The sequence below is a fragment of the Plectropomus leopardus genome, chromosome 20 (assembly GCF_026936395.1).
Source record: "Plectropomus leopardus strain MGB_pleo_1.0 chromosome 20, ASM2693639v1, whole genome shotgun sequence".
Lineage (NCBI taxonomy): Eukaryota > Metazoa > Chordata > Actinopteri > Perciformes > Serranidae > Plectropomus > Plectropomus leopardus.
Window position 1 is genome coordinate 23,989,105 of NC_142195.1, and position 20,076 is coordinate 24,009,180.

Here is a 20,076-nt window from a genome sequence, read left to right on the forward strand (position 1 = left end):
TGTGTATATTTACATTAATGTTGAACCAGTATGTTTGGTGAGACATGACAGGAAGCTCCTACCTGGATTCTTAAGGTTCCATGATGCCAGGCGGCCAAAGATGTCGAAATACTCCCACAGGTGTTGTTTCCCAGCTTGAGGGATCATGGGCAGCAGAGTGATCAGCACCAGCACTCCGGTTATCAGCACTACTACGTCCGTATCCGTCTGCCAGGAAATTCAGAGAGTATTCAAGTTTATGATAAAGTCAGAGATTAAAAAGTTTCAAATAAGAACCTTTAATTGATCATCTGACAACGACGGTCTCCCTTTGTTGGGGTTTCAAAATGTCACTATGATACAGAACATTTAACCAAACCAGTTCCTTATTTGAAGAAGTATTTAATCCACTGTACAAAACCGAGAAATGGACAAGTGGGAAATTTCATAGGAATGGCTAAAAAGCTTAGTCAAGTCAAGTCAGTATTATTTAAATGCAGCCCAATATCAAAAATCACAAATTTGCCTCAAGAGGCTTTACAATCTGTACAACACCCTCTATTTTTAGATCCTCGATTTGGATAAGGATCAAGGTGTAGTGTCTTAAGAAGACGTTTAACCACAGCAGTCTTTAAGCTAGTGGGGAAGATGCCAGTCATAACTGATAAATAAGCAGTGTAGGTCGCAGAAATGGCAAGAGATCCGTAAAAAGTTTAGCTGTTGGGGGTCAAGGAGGCAGGTAGTTGGTTTAGAAACAATCACCAGCTTGGGGAAAACTTCAAGAGAGAGGGCATAAGAAGAGAGACTAACTGGGATTCAATTTGAGAATATTGCACTGCCAAATTTACAGGAGAAGCTGGAGATTAAGAACTAATCATGAATCTTATCTATTTTTTCTGCAGAAAAAGTTTAGCGTTAAAAATAAATCTAGGACTGTTTATTTTTAACGATTAAGCGAGAAAAGTCAACTGCTTTGGCAGCGAATGGAGCACACTTGTAATTTTATACACATCCTGATCATTTGCCATGAAAGGTAGAAACTCATTTGCTTTCTTTTCTCCTGCAGGCCTGCTTAAGAGCATGTGTCACTTCAGTAAACAAGGCCTACGAGAACATTTCAGTCGGGAGCAGAGCAGTGGACCGACAGACCATCATCACATCCCCTGTGCCTTGTAACTGGCATGGCTAAAAACTTAATTTAATCAAGGGTTTAATCAACAAATTTCTGGGTAGCAGTGTTATAAACCTCAACTGTGCCCAGTCTGAGCACACAAACACACAGTGTTTCTCTGAGGAGCATCGACTGACACAGCTAATCGAGAATATACCAAATGAAATCTGTAAGGAGCTGATTTTTTTTTCCACTTCAACAGCACATTTTTTTGTACCCACTAGAACTAAACTTTGGTCTGTGAGAAAGACTTTAACAGCAGATTTGCAAAAGAGGATGACAGCCAAATTCAGAGATCAGTGAAGATTAAATAAATCTAATAAAAATTTCTTTGAGGAAGAGTCCTACTGAATATCACATCTTCTATGATCACATATTTTATGTAAAATCAATTCTAAAAGAAGCTGGATGACAGATCTTAATCCTCATCTATCCATACACTTCTCTGGGCCCTAACAATATGTATTAAACCTCAACCATATAACATAATAGGGTTTTTACCTTTAGGCATTTGAGCAGTGAGAGCAGCAGGGGGTATCGGGCGATCTTGTGGATCCAGGACGGCTGCTTGCGGATTACATGGCCGAGCAGGGTGAGGGTGGGCAGCCGGCAGGCCTGTTTGGTCATACACTCATTCATCTTGTCCAGAAGGTGCTGTAAGGGAGGGAGGGACAGTAAGGTTAACTCTGTATTTACCACATTTTTTATATCATTAATCTAAATGTAAAGGAAACTTTATCTAGAATTGCGCTTTTTTTTCTCTACATACAGATATACACATGCTGTATCTTGCAGAACATCATTACATCAAAAAAAACTACAAATCACCACTGTGATTCGACTCTGACCTCTTTCACGGAAGTTCAGGCGCCGGGATGGTTTGAGTGTTTTGATTAGATGCAAATAAAATCAGAGAAGACTGCAGAAATAATGATGATGACCTTGAAGCCCCACACCACAACAAATCCACGTCTTAGTTTGCTATGGCAATATGCAAATACAAGCAACAGCAGGAACATGGAAGAGATTGATGACATTTCCAAGAGCTGAGGACAAGAACACCGACACTTTTAATGCCTACTGTAGGTCCTTACAGATTTAAATTTGGAGTGTCCTGTTACCTTACAATCACTACATTTTGACACATTTTATGAACTGACACTGATGGAAAATACTTGTGATAACACACAAATCTCAGCATGTAACAGCTCTTTTACTTAAATGGTCTTTTTGTTTGCATTGTAATAAACCTAAACTAAAAAGTATCAACATGAACCGGCTGCTTGTAAGTCTGAGGTGCATATTCATGTGGGAATATGGACTTGTTTTGTATGCTTTTTGATTTTTTTCTCAGAATGACTTCTCTATTTGTATTTATGTATTTTATACATAAATTTGATGACGATAGGTGACATTGTTTCAGTGAAAAAAAAGGTTCAGTAAAATATTGAGAAAAAATCAGAATCCACAATGGATAAAGAAACTGGCATGAAGCTTTTGTAGCTGATTAGCTGTGATACACATTAGAGTGGTGAAGTAATGAGTCCTAAAACACGGAAGTCCGCGAACCTTTTAGCACTTCCGGTTCCCTCCTATTAAAGTCGATGGGTTTTTTTAATGGGTTTTTGGTAAAATGCCTTAAATAAGGTCTGTGGTTAACACAGGCAAAGGATATTGAGACATTTTGTTCTGCAACATAAAATATGTCCGCTTAAACATGATATTTGAACTTTTAAGGAACTTTTAAAGAACTTTTTTACTTTTTACAAGTGGGTAAACGGGACTACAGTGTTTGTTGGGGGTGTTAGACGTCATCACAGCAGACACAGAAACTCATTAAACCCACTTGTCCGCCTTTACAGTTTTACAGAGTTGCACTCAAACTTGTAGATTCATCTGTTTATAACATTTTTCCATTGCGTTTTAACGTTTTTTTACAGTGTTTGTGGTTGTGACATTTAAGTCATGCGACAGCAATGTACTTTGTGTATAGCCTAACAATAGCCTTTTACTTCTGGTGATTTAATTTATGCTTCAAAACACACAAAAGTGGTGTTCATCTGAAGATTATCATGCTGAACAAAACATGTACGTCTCATAAACTTGTATTAGCAGACAGCTTATTTGATCGATAATCGAAAATCCTATTCAAAACTTCCTGGTTGGCCTACAAAAATACATCATCCCTTCATTACTCGATGCACTTTTTTCACCTTCTGTCAGAGTTTAAAGTGTTTTTAAAAAAGAGGAGTGGTTTGCAAACATCCTTCTGTGGTGGCAGAGACAACAGAGAACTGTTTTGACTAGCCACATCTAGCCGAGTCGGCTAACGAGTAGTTTACCAACTAGCCCGAGCAGTCACGACAAACACTTTCCGATAGGTTGATGCTAGAATAAATTGTCCGGATGGAGGTGGGCGGGATATCCGCTGAATTTCATCAAATGCTCACAGCGGAGCCAACTAATCACAGCAGCTTGAGTTTCTGGCAGATTTTTTAACATAGAGGACTTCAAGCTTTCTCTAACTGTGAGATTCATATAGTAACTACATGGACTGCACTCGTGCTAATCAAATGTTTTAAGTTTCGGCCTGAATGTCGAGACCTCTTTTTAAATCAGCTCAAATGCAGTTACAACATCAACGTGTCACGAAACATACATTTGTTTAATTTGTGCAGTTGAAGCTGAAAGAGAAATGATATTTAGAGCTGAATGTGCTGCATGTACCAGGAGTTACTCAGAGAGCACAACGATGAGTGTCGCTGCCTCGTAAATGAATGATACTGGTCGATATTTACTCTGGTAATCTAGCTCGTTATCCACAATTTGAGGTAGCTTTACTTGTGTAATTCCATTGGACTACTTTATTTCAGTGGGAAATATTGTACTTTCTACTGCAATATTTTTTTCAGATTTTCATTTATCGCAAAAAATAAGCTCCCTGACAAGTTTATGAGACTTGCACGTTTTTTTCTAATAATCTTCACAGATGAACACCATTTTGTGTATTTGGAAGCATAATTAAAATCGCCAGAAGCAAAAAGCTATTGCTAGGCTATACACAAACTACATTACGGTCGCACAACTTAAATGTCACAACCACGAACACTGCAAAAACACGTTAAAAACACAATCAAAAAATATTATTAACAGATAAATCTTTAAGTTCGAGTGCAAGTCTGTATGAGCTGTAATGAGTTTCTGTGTCTGCTGTGATGACGTCTAACGTCCCCAACAAACATTGTAGTCCCATTTAGCCACTTGTTAGCAACCGCCTTTTTAAAGACGAGTAAAACCATAAAAGTTAAAAAATCGAGTATAAGCGGACATATTTTATGTTGTAGAACAAAACGTCTCAATATCTTCAGCCTGTGTTAACCACAGACCTTATTTAAGGCATTTTACCAAAAACCCTTTAAAAAAACCCATAGACTTTAAGACGAGGGAACTTGAAGTGCTAAAAGGCTAACGGACTTCCGTGTTTTGGGACTCATTACTTCACCACTCTCTCCCTCGCTCTCTCTCGAGCCTTAACAGCAGGAATAAAGTGACGTGGGGGTACGGGCGGGAACAACTGGTGACGCAACCAGGAAATCCTCCAAAGGCTAGACTGTCCCATTCAACAACCGTTGATGTGGCCTTCGGAGGTGCCTCCGAAGGAGTCGCCTCCGTAGACCGCGTAGGCTGCGTCCTCCGAAGGACGCAGACCCTCAGTTGGGACACAGCTTATAAGAAGGATAAACTGAAACAAAAAAAGCTAGACTACATGCTGCTGTGATCTGTTGTTTCTGCTATGAGTATTTGATGATGTGTAGTGGAGATACCGTCCACCTCCCTCTGGACGATCCGTTCGAGCATCAACCTTTCCAACATGATGAAAGGAAATGATTTCACCAAAACTTTTGCAGTTTTTGTGAGTGCAGTCCAAACACAGTTATTAAGCTTGTGACGGGAGGTTTCTCACCTTATCGTGTGGCTCTCTGACTGAGGAGAGGATATGCATGGCCTGGGCAGAGTTTGTTTCCAAAAAGTAGTCCACCAGCCCGTTCAGCAGCATGGATCCTCGTTCTGCAAGGAAAACACACAAGATAATTTGAATGAGTTAATTTTTGAAAGACAGGGTAGTCTGCATACTAGAAATCTATTAATTCTATCAACAGTGGAGGTATGCTGAAGAATACTGACATCTTTTCCACCTTCAAATCCAGTTTAAAAACACCTTTTCAAGCTGGCATATTTATTCTGATTTTATGGTGACACACACATCTTAAATGCACTAATGATGATTTCATTATAATGTCTTTATACCTAGTTTTTATGACAATGATTTTGATCAAGTTGCTATCTTATTACCATTTATTAATGGTTGTTGACTCTGTGATCTATCAATGCATTGCTGCTTGTTTTTGTGTCTTATAAGGTGTCCTTGAGTGCTTTGAAAGGTGCCTATAAATAAAACTATTATCATTATAAAACAGATGGTTAAAAAGGACATTTATAAAGCAAACTGGGGTGATGCTGACATAATGACTAAACTAATGAATAAAATTACAATTTCTCATGCTCCCCAGAAAGTTGAACACACACAAACAAGCCGAGCTGTCCTACCAGTGCTGAGCTGCTCGTTGATGAGGCCTCTGATCTCTTCTAGCTGGTGGAGGTCGGCGGTCTCAAGAAGCGGGAGGAGGTCCCCCACATTGGGCTGCTCCCTGGCCATGGCGGTGGCAGTGCTGGAGGTGGAGGTAGCGTCTCTCTCGCGGTGTCCGTCCCTGCCTGCCTGGAGGACTCCTGGGGCCACCCACCAATACAGTCTCCAGGCACCTCTACATCGCATCGAGACCAAATCATAAACATTTCCCAGAATTAGTCAGAGCTGTGATCTAGGATTAGTGATCACATGACAACACCGACTCTGTACTGGGACTCAGACTAAAGCCATTTCTTCAAAATGGAAAAATATATATAAAAAGTCCTTTATCTAATTTATTCAGATGTAAAACTGACTTTAAATAATAACATGAACTACATCTTTTCAGAGTGATGTAATTTAGTTTGCATGAGTTCATCCCAATTAGAGAAACATATTATATCTTTATTTACAGCAGTTGATGATTTTATAAAAAAATATGAACATGATAGTTTTGCTACAAAGACTACCACCTGCTTCATCATGCCCGAGGGAGCCAGATCCTACCCACAAGTTCAAAAATATAGCATTAAGTGACTGTTAAAAGCAAAAAAAAAAAATGTCGTGTTTCCATTAGGAGTATGTTATATTTACAATTTCAATTTGCTCAGTTTAATAAATATATAGGTAAATATTTGACCTGCATCTTAAATGACCCTGACAGAGATAATGTATTTCAGTTCTACCTGTTTACCAAGGCTCTGAATTAAAGTTCTGAGTTTAATTTAAGAGCTATATTTACCATTTATTAGACAGAGATGTGCTTTAAAAAACACCACCTGGCCTAATGTGTTTACCAATTCAGGTTATTAGTCTATTAATATTGTTTATGATAAATTTAGGCTCAATGCTGAGTCAGCGATTCAAAGTAAAGGAGGCCAGGGGAGCTTTGCAAATCTCCATCTGAAAAACAAGCATAAATAATCCTGATAGGCAGGTCATTATCGTCAGGGTGTTTGCACCCAGCCGCTTATTCCCTAACACGAGTAATGAATCAGCACCAGACATCTCATCAGCTCTCAAGATCTCCTTTCAACACTTAGGCAAAAAACACTCAACATGTTAGAGGATGAATACTAACAACTATGCCATCAGCAAAGAATTTTGCATTTTATAACACAATCACATGTAAAACCAAGACAACAGGAGCTAATTTGGAGAGTTAGATGAGAATAAGTAAATCAAAAACCGCCTTATTTTGTCTCATTTCCACAAAAGTCACATCAGACAAAAACAGTGCCCTCTGGACAGAAACATGACATCAACTCGGGCCTCGGTCATTCATAACAAATCAAAACACGATGACAAATGCTCAAATATGCTCCTGTTTGTTGATTCACACAAGAGGTCACAGCGCAATTGTCTCCCTGTTACCAATAAACTGCTCAGTCATGGGGTCTGGGCATCGAGAGGTGGAAAGTGGATTCAAACGTGGCTGTTTTTTCGAATGAGCGTCATGCAGGGACAGGTCAGTGGCAATAACACGAACCACCCTCAGTGAGATCCCAGGCAGCTTGGGAACACTCAGGAGGACACAAAGAACCTTTATGCGGCCCGAGCACTTCCATGTACACACTGGAAATTACATTTGGCTGTGTGCAAGCTGTTACCAACAGCCTCCTTTTCTCCTGGGTGAATATTTCAAAGCAGTTTCATAAAAAAACACAAACAGCCCGCTCGGTCCATTTAAAGGGATGATTTTCATCAACAGAACTGCTCTCTTCAGTTAGCAAATAGCAGATTTTCTTTTATCTCCTTGCTGCAGGAGATGAAAAGAAATGGGAATACTGAAGAGGTTCGCTGTGGTAAACAGGGTTTACAGCAACACTAAGAATTATTTTTACTCTCAGATTTATCTCTTAACTACTATTTTGACTTTGCAATTAGCTTTTTAGTCTATAAAATGTCAGAATATAGAGCAAAATGGCCAAAATAAGTTCCCAGAGCCAAATGTTATGTCTTTAGATGTCTGGTTCTTGCCGAAAAGCAGTCCAAAACCAAAAGATACTCATGCCATATTCAAGGTTTAAATCCTCACATTTGAGAAGCTATAAATTGAGAATGTTTGGCTTGTTTGCTGAGGCCTTTAACATAATCAGTTAATGAAGTTATTGTCAATTACTTCTCTGTCAGTCCACTAATTAGCTAATAGACTTATATAATCAATAATGAGGTTATGAGTCTATGCGTGTATTTAGGCTTTGAGGGTCAAGTGTGAAGGATTTAGAGGATAGACAAGGATGGACAAACCAAACACTGGCTCTAGATAGGGCCATTTGTGTTTTTGCACTGCCATCGTCGTGAGCAGCCCCTCAATGGCGAGAAAAACACTGATTTTCAATGTCAAACTGCTTTATTCAACGTTTTTACTGGTTTAAATCACCTGGTCAGGTTGATTTAGAGATGAAGACACCTCTGCAGATAATTCAGCTTCCAGTCAAAACATCCTGAATGTATGAATCTGAAATTATCAGAGGAAAAAGGCGAGTATAAATTAGCAGGTGCTGGGCTGGTGGCCCCTCTGTGACATGCCAAACAGCATAGGAGAAACAATGATTTGTAACTTTAAACTGCTTCATTCAGTGTTTTTATTGGTTTTAATCACCTGGTTCACTGGGTATAAAAACAGAAGACCTCTGAGAATAATTCGGCTCCCAGTATGAAAAATGAACGCTGAAAGAATTCTAACTGGGAGTTCACACCTAACACATAAGAGACATATCAGCTGGCTGGAAACTGCAGTCCTCACTGCTAAATGACACTAAATCCTGCTCTTTGAAGGAATTTGAGTAAAGTAACTTGATGGTGATGAGGATAGAGATAAATCAATTAATTCAAAGACAACTTTAACAACATAAATTATCCAAATTCAAAACACACAAAAACTCAAATGCAATTACATATAAGAGCAAAGACCAACAAGGCCATTTTTTCCCTGTTTCATTTATCTAGTCTTTCGAAATATACACACAGTTTATATTTAATGATTACATCTAATGCAGTATAGATGCAGAGCAGTATACAGAGGAAGCTCTCTTCAAATATTCACTAAAATATCTATAAAATCAGTTGATATGTATCTCATTAGGCTGTCATGAAGATGGGAAGTCAAACTGGAGGATCGGAATAGAAGACTTAAAAAAAAAATCCCACAAACACACTTGAAAAACAAACTATCAGCCTAACAGTGAGTGGGTGGGTATCTTTCAAATTTCTCAGTACTAAACATAACAAGCATTGAGGGGAAATTTCAGCTCTGGGAGGTTGTGGTTACGGCATTAATTGGAAACCAGTCTACACGCCGTGGAAATCCCACAGACCCTAACTCACCCTGAAAGGTGACTGGAGCTGCTTTATCAACCGCAGGACGCTGCATTTAGATTAGGAGATATGCACCTTATTTTAGACTGTTTGACAAAGTTTTGCTAAGACTGCTTCTGTGTTTGGATTACACTGAGATGCTTTATACATTTTTTGTTAAATTAAGTTGAGAGATAATCAGAAAAACATGATTATATTTATCAAAGAGGTATTGAGAAAAGCACTGTTCTTCATAAAGGTACCAAAACACTAGTATCACGCTGAAACTTGTTTTTACAGAGCAACAGACCTTGAGGACCTTGCAGTCATGTCACTGGTAAAAAAATTAAAAATCAGTTTTCCAGTTTAAGCAACCCGGTGGAAGTTTACTTCAACATTTAAGCAAATAATAAAACATTTGGAATTTTAGACTTATTCCACCAATACTGTTACATTTTACTACTTTCAGGACACCAAAACATAAATAAATAATAATGCTCACCACTTTTAATCTGTGCAGTGAGAAGAACACTTTGAAACTGGCTTTAGGAAATTAGATATACAGAAAATAGAGCTGAATAAATAATATATGACAAATAATCATCACATATCAGAGACATCATGGACTGTGCTTTATTTCGGAGATGAGAGTGTGCTGGGATGAGACTTTTGTTTTAATTTTTTAATCATGACGCTCCTCAGAGCTACACATAGTTTTCCTTGAGCCTCCCAGAGTAACTGGAGGAAAATGCATGACCCTCCCTCCACTATAAATAACCATATTTCACAGCTTCTGGCTAAGATAATTGGTGTTATTCGGGAGATTTTTAAAGAAAACATGTCTTAAAACTCACTTGCAGGTGTTGGAGTACTTATGGTATTTAAATTCTGCTGCTTTGCTTTTTTTTCTTACCTAATGTATTACATTTCAAAAGACACCTTTCAAACATTGTTTACCAGCCAAAACATTAAAGAGGAGCTTGTGCATCCAAAATTAAGATTCAGTTATATTAAATTATTTTGAAATGGGCCATTCTACATAATGAGCTCCTCAACTTTTGGTACTTTGAGTATATTCGAATGCTTTTTTTTTTTTAATGTATTTGTGAATGCAGAGACTTTTGCTTGTATAATTGCAATTTCTACAGTGTTAATTATTTTACAGAAAATATATTATAATATTTTTAGCATTTTATTGATTTTTTTTTTCTTTTTGTCTGTTTGCTGTTCTTATACTGTTTTTTTAAATTTTATGGTAATTTTCTTGTACATTTTTACCAATTTCTTGTTAATTTTCTGATCATTTCTTGTTAAGTTGCCTGTTGACCTCCCATGTTTTTGCAAAAAAAAAATCAAGAAAATTTGCTCAGGTTGCATAGTTGCAAGTCAAAGAAATCATCTGTTAATAAATGTCATTCAAAAAATATGACCAATTAAAGTTGAACGCAGTTGAACTCAGTGTATAAAAATTTGAAGTGCCTCCCCTGTTTTGCACCATCCCCTGTCTTATCATAAATACTAATCAGTCCCTTATTTTTTGTTTCTGATTAACTGAACTCATGACCTCATACTTCTGAATCCTGTCTGCAGCCCTGCTGCTGCTGCTGCTGCTGCTGCTGCTGCTGCTGCTGCTGCTGCTGCTGCTGCTGCTGCTAGGTCTAGGAGGTCAAATTGCGAAACTAGTGAACCATTTTGTCTCCATGGCGACAAGATGACGAATGAATAAACACATCAGGGATATTAATGATTGACGTGATAATGGGAGAGAGCAAAAAATGGTGTATTCAAGAGATAAAAGCAAGGAGGGCTGATGCAGAAAGCTGCAGGAGATTTTTCACTTGTGATGCACGATGAGGCAGCAAATAAGCAAATAAAAAACCACAAAGGCCATTATGATAATCTGTTATAGTGACATGCATAATAAAGAGCGGTGCAGAGGCAGGACAGAGCCCGGACGGGCTGAGGTCTGAGGCTGCTGTATGTGGACTGACCACTGGCTGCTGCTTGTCGTAAACAACTCGCAGAGAACAATGGGCAGGGTTGGGTTTACTTTATCCGATTATAAAAATACACAAGCATATTTACCCTTGCAAACCGACAGCATATTTAAAACAAACCTAAGACGCACATGTAACCACGATTAGACGTCCAAAGCATAAACGTCTCTTAAATCCATCACCGGGTCTCTCCAAAAACAAGTCGGTCCCACCGCCGAGAGCTAACGTTAGCTGGGAGCAGCGACCCACACTCGGTCGAGGATTCATCCTGCCTGTCAGCCGCCTCCGATCGGCCGAGAAGAAAGCCTAAACACTCACGTGGAGCTACACAAGTCATATGAGTTCAAATTCACTGCAAGAAAACCCACAAAAGACATAAATAATCGGACCTGTTTACCTGTTAGAGTAGCTGCACTCCACAGGGCGCCGCCATCTTGAACACCTCACAGCCCATCCCACCGCAGTGAGCCTCCGCTGTCGGGCTGCATACAAACTAATCCCACAAGTTAGCGCCCCGCGAGTCGCAACCCCAACTTTTACAACTCATTCACAGATTAAAGATCTAAAATAAATGTGTTGAATCCAACGCAATGATTCAGAAATGGCGTTTTCGTCGGCGCAAACTCTTGGCTTTGGTGCAAAGCTAAGATTGTTTTTCCCATCTCCCCATTGGTGGAAGGATGAGATGTGTGTAATGCGGTTTCGCGTGACCCACATGTGAAGAGCGCACGCGCAAATTAGATTTTATTTTCAAGGTAGTGGGGAGATCGATATGGAGGCTTATTAACGCCAGAAAAAAAATAATTTATAAATAGTTCAATGTACCCCAGCTATTTAAGGTAGGGCAAAAACAATGAGATCTTAGGGCAAATTCATCATGTAGTCTAGCCTAGTCTCTAAAAGTTTTCAACTTTCAATTTTAAAATAATTACAAAGTACGCCTAAGTCAAAATATTAAGTAAAAAAAAAGTTAAGTAAAATAAAAAAAGCTGTGAATGGTTAAATGTACAGTAATTAGTCAATGTATGTATGGAAGGGTAAAAACAATGAAGGCAAAATTAAAAAATACTCAGAGGTTGGAAAAGAAATGAAAAACGTTATTTTTGAATTTTGAAACTTTATTTATGTTTCACACAAACAGATAAACACAAGGACACATCCTACTTTCCCGGACAATCAAGAAGTCAATAAATTTGGGGAAAAATAAATTCAGAAATGACAATGTAAAAATAATATATAAAACAAGCATTTATATATATATATATGACCCATGTCTATATGTCTAATAAGCTTAATTTAGGACTATAATTAGGGTTGGTTAACTCAGCATAACTGCTCTTTTACAGCAACACTTACCCCCAAATTTACAATATATCTTACAAGAACACATACATACTAAAAACAAAGTAGCAAACAAACACAGGTACACACACACACACACACACACAGGGTTGTGGGAGATGTTTCAGAGGCCCTCGTGACTTCAACCAGCCTCATGTAAGACAAAATCAACTCTATTTAATCACACTGTGGCCAGTGGGGGAGGCTGCTGTGCTGTGTTCGTTTACACATCACTGAAAGTAATAGTTCAGACCTGTGCAAACACAGGCAAGAAATATATAAACACTGTAGTTTCTTATAGTAAGACTCAATCATCCATATAAACAAAATACTCAATGTTTAAGCTATTAATCTAATATAATTAGCTAAATAAAGTTACAGCTGCTTTTAAAACTTATTATATTAAACTATATTCAATTGCATTATATTATATTATATTGTAATATCTACCATAACTTAATAATAATAATAATGATAATGATAATAATAATAATAATAATAATAATAATAATAATAATAATAATAATAATAATAATAATAATAATAATAATAATAGTTGTTGTTGTTATTGTTATTATCATTATTAAGTATTGTTTGGCCTAGTAGTAGTATGAATATATTTTTTATAAATTATGTTTTTGCTTGATTCAATATTATTTACTTTTGTTGATAAATTACTAGTAATGCTTATTGAGGTGCGATTCTGTAAATCTTTATTTTTCAATCTCCCCTGCACAAGTTGATTTTTCTTTTGTTGTTGTATTTTTACTGTTTTGTTTTATTCTGCAAATAAATATATAAAATTAATTAATTAATTAATTAAAGTCTCCAATTCACGTGTTCAGATGTGATACACACTTTGTCCACGAGATGTTGCAGTTGTCCCATCTTTTAAATCCTCTCTCCTCCTCAAAATGTGTCCTGACTCTTCGACTTTAAGTTCTTTTAAATGATTTTTGACAACTTGTCAGTGTTTTCTGAAAACTGTTTCCCTTACATTAAAATAAAATCTAAACATATATATGCTACTCATTAATTCTTCTCATGCGTGCCACTAAAGCAGCCGGTGAATAAATCAGTCATGTCTGAATATGCATATGCTTTAATAAATACAGAGAGAGTCAACAGTGTTAATCACCCGGACTGGTTTGGTGTGTGTATCTTTGGAGGTGCTACAGTCTCATATGATCTTTTCGTCATTTAAATCCTAAACACAACACAGTCATACACGCAGCATTACTCGGAGTAAATCCTGTAGATCAAACATTGTCAGGTAGAAATATTTGGTCGGATTTAAAAGAAATAAAAATTGTTTGGAAATTCTTACACGCCATTGTGCTTTTTAATTTTTTATGTTTTTAATCATTTAAATTTGTATGTTTTTTAAAAATTGTATTTGTTATTAAAGTTTTCTAAGTTTAGTGCAAATTCGCAGTTGAGCGCAAATAAATTATCCTTTGTTTAAATCATCAAAACACGCTGGTTGAAACAATATTTCATTTTTATCCTTCAACCTGATCATCTTTAACCCCTGGAGCACTGTGTGTTTTGTATAACTGTTCCAGGGACAGCAAAGGCCGCGTGTTTTTTTACGCAAATTTCCACCTGCAGGTTGGCCTTTTCATTGGTTGAAACCACAGTCAGATTCTCCTACGGAATTATCTGATTGAAAATCAGGGAGGGGAGAAAACGAGAGAGCAACAAGTGTGATGTTTTTACACTGCTTTGCTTTCCTGACATTTAGGAAAGGATTTTAGAAGGAGTTTTTACTCCGCCGAGCCTCTTCACACCCGAAAAACAAGGACTTTATTATCATTAAGGCACTTTTAATTTCGACGGGAACCTGTTCGGTTAACGGTGAGTATCAGCTGACTGTAAAATAACCTGTGAACTCAGCTAGACTGACACTTTTAGTACTTTTTTAACAAATAATAAAATGATTTAAACCGTGAAACATTTTAAATGTTCTCATTAAACTTTATGTCTGTTGGCCTGTTGAATAAGATATAGGCCTAATCATTTAAATTAGTCAATTAGCGCGTGAGATTATAATAAATAAAATCATAACAGAAAGGTGTGAAGTGCATTTAAAAGTTACTGAAAAGATGTTAAATAAATACAACAGAAGCCGGAAGATCTTAAATTTAAACGCTTTTGACTTCACTCTATTCTATTTAAATTTTTCGCAAAATATAACTATTTTTTTTCATCGACATCCATATCTTTTTTTCTTTTTGTTTTTAACACGTCAACGTCAGCCATGTTAACTGTTTTTTTTTCGGTGTAGGATCAACATGCCCCGTTCATTTCTGGTGAAAAACAAAAGGTGCACGTCCTTTAACGTTCACCGATCATATGAAGAAGAGCCGAAGGCCCCCATATGCACAGGTAAGAATAAAAAAATATGACATTATCTATGTTAGACGATTAAATTAATATTGCCTGTTTGTGCTGCATTGTGTTGTTATTTTACAGCAGCTGCTGTGTTTACAGCATTTGCATGCATTTCGGTGTTAAGGCAGCCTTTTAAAAAAAGTATTGCCCATTTATTAATCATATTTTAGTCTCTAGTTCAGCATATTTTGGTTTCTTATTTAAACTAAATGTCCTCCAGACGGAACTACAGGGTTTACAGAATATTTACTTGCTGACTGATCACAAAGAGCCTTGTCTTTTGTTTCAATCAATCACACTTTTGTTTGTTGTGAATTTGTAGAAAACCTACCGGAGGCTCAGAGCACAGACTCTGAAGATAGGCCGCAGTCAGAGGGTCAGTCCTCCCTTGTGGACCACTGCTCCTTTGAAAAGGAGGAGGCAGAGCTTGAATGTCCCGTGCCTGCTCACCCGGAGCCCACCAGGCCCCCTGTGGCTCCTACACAGCCATACTACCTAAATGGTGAGCTGCAGATTCATTTATCTCCTTTTTTTCAACCTTTTCAACTTTCACTCAAATAGGTGCTTTATTTATTTATTTATTTATTTTTTAATGTTTGCATCATCAGAGCCTCACATGGCCGGATTCCCTCCCTACTACAAACCATCTTATGCCTGGGAGCCGCTGCCGTCCTCCTACGAGCTCCGTCAGATGAGTTTCAGCCCCACGGTGCTGCAGCACGCCAGCAATCTGTATGGCACCCACATCAGCCGCAGCCCACAGCCTCAGCAGCCTCTGGACTGCAGCACGCATTACTCCCCCTCCTCCAACACCTACCACTGTATCACCTGTGACAAGGTATGCATGTTACCCTCACACCTGCACATATCAACCATAAACCTGAAAGTATCTGTAAATGCAATCTAATTTTTGTTGTGAAGCTTCTCATCACGCCAAAAGGAAATACACAGTGGCACGCTATGTGTTCGAATAATTCAATTTGTCAGCCACCTCCATTAATGGAGTAAGTCTGTTTCAGGTGTTCTCCACGCCCCATGGACTGGAAGTTCACGTCAGGAGGTCACACAGTGGAACGAGACCTTTCGGATGTAGCATCTGCAGAAAAACCTTCGGCCACTCCGTCAGTTTGGAGCAACACATGAACGTCCACTCTCAGGTATGTCGGTGACTCCCAATGCTGCACAATGTAAAACCTTACAAACAATTTCGATTTGCAACTTCAATGTGTAAAATGTATGGACTGTCCCTTTAAAAACATATGTTTTCCTGCTGTCTTGAAATGACCTAACCTAGTTTTGAATTAAAGGAATGCTTTATTTGCCCAAATGACTCATTTCATAAAGAAATCGTTGCTTTCCTTGCATGACTTTGGTGAACAAAGATTCCAAAAGCAGAGTCAATTTTGGATGACTTTAAGTCATAGGGATAGTACACATTTATCCACCTCAAAACTTTATCAAAGCATCTGTCAACAAACTCTCACAGATCTCATGCAGTATAATCTAAATCTCATATATCCATTCATTTGCTCAGTACTTCCCAAACATACAGCACTTTCTGACAGGGAACTGAACGCAGAGTGAAACTTCACTCACTCACTCCATTGACAAAAACAGTAATTTAACCTCTCTGAACACAGGAGCTGCTGGTCTACCACTGCCTCGATCAGTTAGTGTGTTTGTGTTTTTGTGTGACTTTGGTGAATCAGGACCCACCTTTTATAACACCCAAGACACAAAACATAAAAAACCAACTAACAGATCGAGGCAGTGGTAGACCAGCAGCTTCCACATCCAGCGAGGTAAAAATGTTATTTTTGCAAATGGAATTTGGCTTTGAAGAGAGCAGAGTCTGTGTGAAAAGTTGTATGAGAGTTTGTAAAACAGGTGTTTTGATATAGTTATGCATTTAAACATGGTCTCTTATGACTAATATATCAAGAATTTTCTCTATTTTCTGATATTTCTTTCAATGTGGAGGCATGAAAACAAAATTTTCCTCTCAAATTTAGTGTAACATGGTGTAAGTAATTGATACACATGGTCACTGGAGGAATGAAGTAAGTAGTCATGGAGTTGTAGGTGTTCAGATTCCTATTTTTTCAAGAACTTCTCGTCAGCTGAAAGCATGAGCCTAAAATTTAGTACTCATGAAAAGAAATGAAAAATATTTGGTCAACTGCTGTTTTCAGCTACAGATTTCAGCTTTCATATCCTTGAAGCTGAGCTTTTCCACCTTTTCTCATTTATTGATGATTGTTTAACACTTGTTGTAACTTGTGTCTTCAATCAGGAAAAAAGCTTTGAGTGTAAGATGTGCGGCAAAACCTTCAAGCGCTCCTCCACTCTCTCCACCCACCTGCTCATCCACTCGGACACGAGGCCTTACCCCTGCCAGTACTGTGGCAAGAGGTTCCACCAGAAGTCTGATATGAAGAAACACACGTATATTCACACCGGTAAGTCACAGTGTGGAGATTGTTTTACAGCAGGTGGCCATATATGTACCTATCTACTGCTCCTCTTGCTGTAATCATCTGCTTTCCAGGTGCAGCGAGCAGGAATTGTTTCCAGGAGTAATATAACTACTGATAAATCAGAAAAGAAACTTAAACAAATGTCCTGTGGATTTGCATATCTGGTTTTCCTGCTTTGCGCCGAGCTCTGTAAAAGGAAGTGTGTGCTGTCGCCGTTTGCTGCAAATAAATGTTTGACAAATCTGAACAATGGCATGATTCTTCACCAGTAGATGTAAACTTTATCTTTTTAATAAAAACACACAAGCACCATTCATGGATTTATAGAATTGCAACTTCTTTGGGCAAATTATTAGAAATTGTTTCTCACAGTTTTGTTTTATTTTACAGGTGAAAAGCCGCACAAGTGCCAAGTGTGTGGCAAAGCGTTCAGCCAAAGCTCCAACCTAATCACACACAGCAGGAAACACACGGGCTTCAAACCGTTTGGATGTGACATTTGTTCGAAGGGCTTCCAACGCAAGGTGGATCTCCGCAGGCACCATGAGAGCCAGCACGGCTTGAAGTGAAGAGGAAACCGGCTTCAGAGTGTGTTTCTATGTGTCAAATCAATGTATTTTTAAATAATAAGCTGATTAAATTCTTGAAGGTGATCTAACTTCAGAAAAATGTAACGTGTAAAATGAAGAAATGTTTAATATATTGGAAGTGATCTTTCAAAGATGCTTTTACATGTTTATGAATATGCTTTTTGCGGTTGATAACAAAAGCAACACTTTATTTTGTTTCATATAATTTATTTAAAGTATGCTTGAGCAATGTACTGTGTGCTATATTGGCTGTGTGTGAGTTGATAAATGCTTTCAGTTAAAATAAAGTGTGAAAAGTAGCACAATCTTTGGTTGTTCTTTTCCATGGAAACTGAAATACAATCTAAAATCCTTTTTACCTTAAAGGCAAAACATATGCACACTATTTGTCGAAGACAAGCACAGTAAACACACTTTTACTCCCCGTTCGCCTCTTTCTGTGTGTTTTTCTCAGTCACTTTCCTGTCGGAGCAGGATGTGACTGAATAATTGTCTGTGGCCTCGGGTGGAAATTTCTTACAGGAGCAGAGATAGTGTGTGATGGAGTAACGCTGCATTCAAATAACATGCCTGGAACACCATGCAAATCACTCGACTGGAAAGCAGGACAGTTCGCAACAGTTACATGATATTTCATTCTTACTCAAAACCAGCTCCATAATCTCAGTAAAAAATCACAATTGCACAAACTGTCAGATAATGAACTTTGGCCACACACCCTTGCATGCATGCAGAGTAACTGCTCGGCCTTTACAGTGCACTGAGTGGAATGGGACACAGGGATTAATAAGAGGCGGTGGAAAAGGGATTGATTACTTAGTCAACCGTTACCACACCCAGCCAGCCTGTTGGATTAACTTCAACAAACAACTGGCTGCTCTAACGAAGACTCACCACCTTCCTCAAACACCAAAACCTGTTAGGACATTAAGATGCTTGAGGCAAATCAGATCATCACCTGGGCCTTTTAAATCTAAACATTTTGATGTGTTGTCAGAAATTTTTACAAAATGCTTCTCTTTAAAGATAAATCAGACCAACTGCTGATGTAACATGAAGGTGAAATATTTTTTCACCCTAATGGATCCTAGAAATTAAAGACCATATATAAATTAAAGACGGAGTGTAAGATTTAGGGGGATGCAGAGGCATCTGGGGGTAAGGATTTCAGATTGCAAAAAGCTGAACTTCTCCCACTCCTCAGTGTTCAGAATTCAGGAGGTTTTTACTGGGAGACGAATTATCAACTTTTTCTGTAAAAGCCACAAATCAGAGGAACACTCTGCCTTATGATGTGAGGAGCTGCAGCTCTACTTTCAAAACTACCTTGAAAAAAAGTAACTAAGTAAAAGCTACTCGACTTTGGACTTAATAACTTGATTTTAATTTGACAAGCATTCACTCATGATGTCCTATTGTGTGTAGTATTTTATTGTGTTTTGTGAGTGATGTCTTGCGTCTTCCTCTTTGTATCACTTTATATCATGAGCTATTGTGTGTACTATTTGTCTTGTGTGTTTTTTCTCGGTGTGTATTTGTTCTGACCTGCAGAGAGACTGCAGATGCAAATTAGTTCTGAGCTATAATCTGGTGGTAACATTTATGTTTTAAACTGTACATGGTCCCTTTTAAACAAAATTTTAAAAAATCTGAAGAGGTCGCATCCTCTCCAAAACAAAGGAACCAAGTGCATGAATACAGTAAAAATGCTGATTGAGGCAGTTTCAAATTAGAAATCAGGGTTGCTCCAACGCTTTTTGGGCTGTTGCAGATGGGCTGGTAGCCCAGCTACTAAGTCCCTCTTTGCAACTCCAACCAAACAGCGGCAGCATGATGCCACTCCTGTGTGTGATTTTAGAAAGTATGCAAGCATCACTAAAGCAAAAGAGGTGTGCCGTTTAACACAACAGTGTCTGCCTCGAGTGTGACATACATCATATGCATCTGCAGCAGTTTATAAACAATACAATGGCTTTACATGACAATAACAATCATTAACTGTGCCTGTTATATGGCAGCTGATCTCACCCTCTGCTCGAAGGGTAAGGAGCTCCCTCTTTGTTTGCGGACATTTTCAGCCGCTGTTGTTCTTCTTTGAGTTAGCTGCTAACTACTTCCAGCTGCTTTTTTAAAAAACGTG

At 38.1% G+C, this 20,076-nt stretch overlaps 2 protein-coding genes across 3 annotated transcripts in view; one reads left to right on the forward strand and one right to left on the reverse strand.

The window, feature by feature from the left end:
* The window catches only part of tsc1b (TSC complex subunit 1b), a 33,865-nt gene extending 22,090 nt beyond the window's left edge, over nt 1–11,775 (reverse strand). The window contains exons 1-5 of one of the 2 annotated variants that reach the window (XM_088071013.1): nt 11,524–11,775; nt 5,759–5,973; nt 5,115–5,218; nt 1,652–1,804; nt 63–207 (exon numbers count right to left, since the gene is read on the reverse strand). In XM_088071013.1, the coding sequence (XP_087927139.1) occupies nt 63–207; nt 1,652–1,804; nt 5,115–5,218; nt 5,759–5,867 (511 nt within the window). In that variant the 5' untranslated portion in view covers nt 5,868–5,973; nt 11,524–11,775. The remainder of the gene's footprint in view (nt 1–62; nt 208–1,651; nt 1,805–5,114; nt 5,219–5,758; nt 5,974–11,523) is intronic. The other variant, XM_042509555.2, reaches the window with a different exon arrangement.
* A 1,969-nt stretch (nt 11,776–13,744) lies between these two features.
* gfi1b (growth factor independent 1B transcription repressor) lies at nt 13,745–18,235 on the forward strand. The gene is made up of 7 exons (XM_042509541.2): nt 13,745–14,332; nt 14,763–14,863; nt 15,192–15,371; nt 15,478–15,707; nt 15,889–16,026; nt 17,163–17,328; nt 17,737–18,235. Exons 2-7 carry the CDS (start codon nt 14,770–14,772, stop codon nt 17,913–17,915), a joined length of 987 nt encoding a protein of 328 aa, XP_042365475.2. The 5' UTR covers nt 13,745–14,332; nt 14,763–14,769; the 3' UTR covers nt 17,916–18,235.
* Nucleotides 18,236–20,076: the final 1,841 nt, after the last annotated feature.

Excerpts from the sequence above, each read along its gene's own strand:
- gfi1b (XM_042509541.2), top strand. The coding sequence starts at position 14,770 with ATGCCCCGTTCATTTCTGGTGAAAAACAAAAGGTGCACGTCCTTTAAC. Across the intron at positions 15,708-15,888 it reads ACTGTATCACCTGTGACAAG|GTGTTCTCCACGCCCCATGG; the intron begins GTATGCATGTTA and ends AGTCTGTTTCAG. Across the intron at positions 17,329-17,736 it reads ACACACGTATATTCACACCG|GTGAAAAGCCGCACAAGTGC; the intron begins GTAAGTCACAGT and ends TTTATTTTACAG.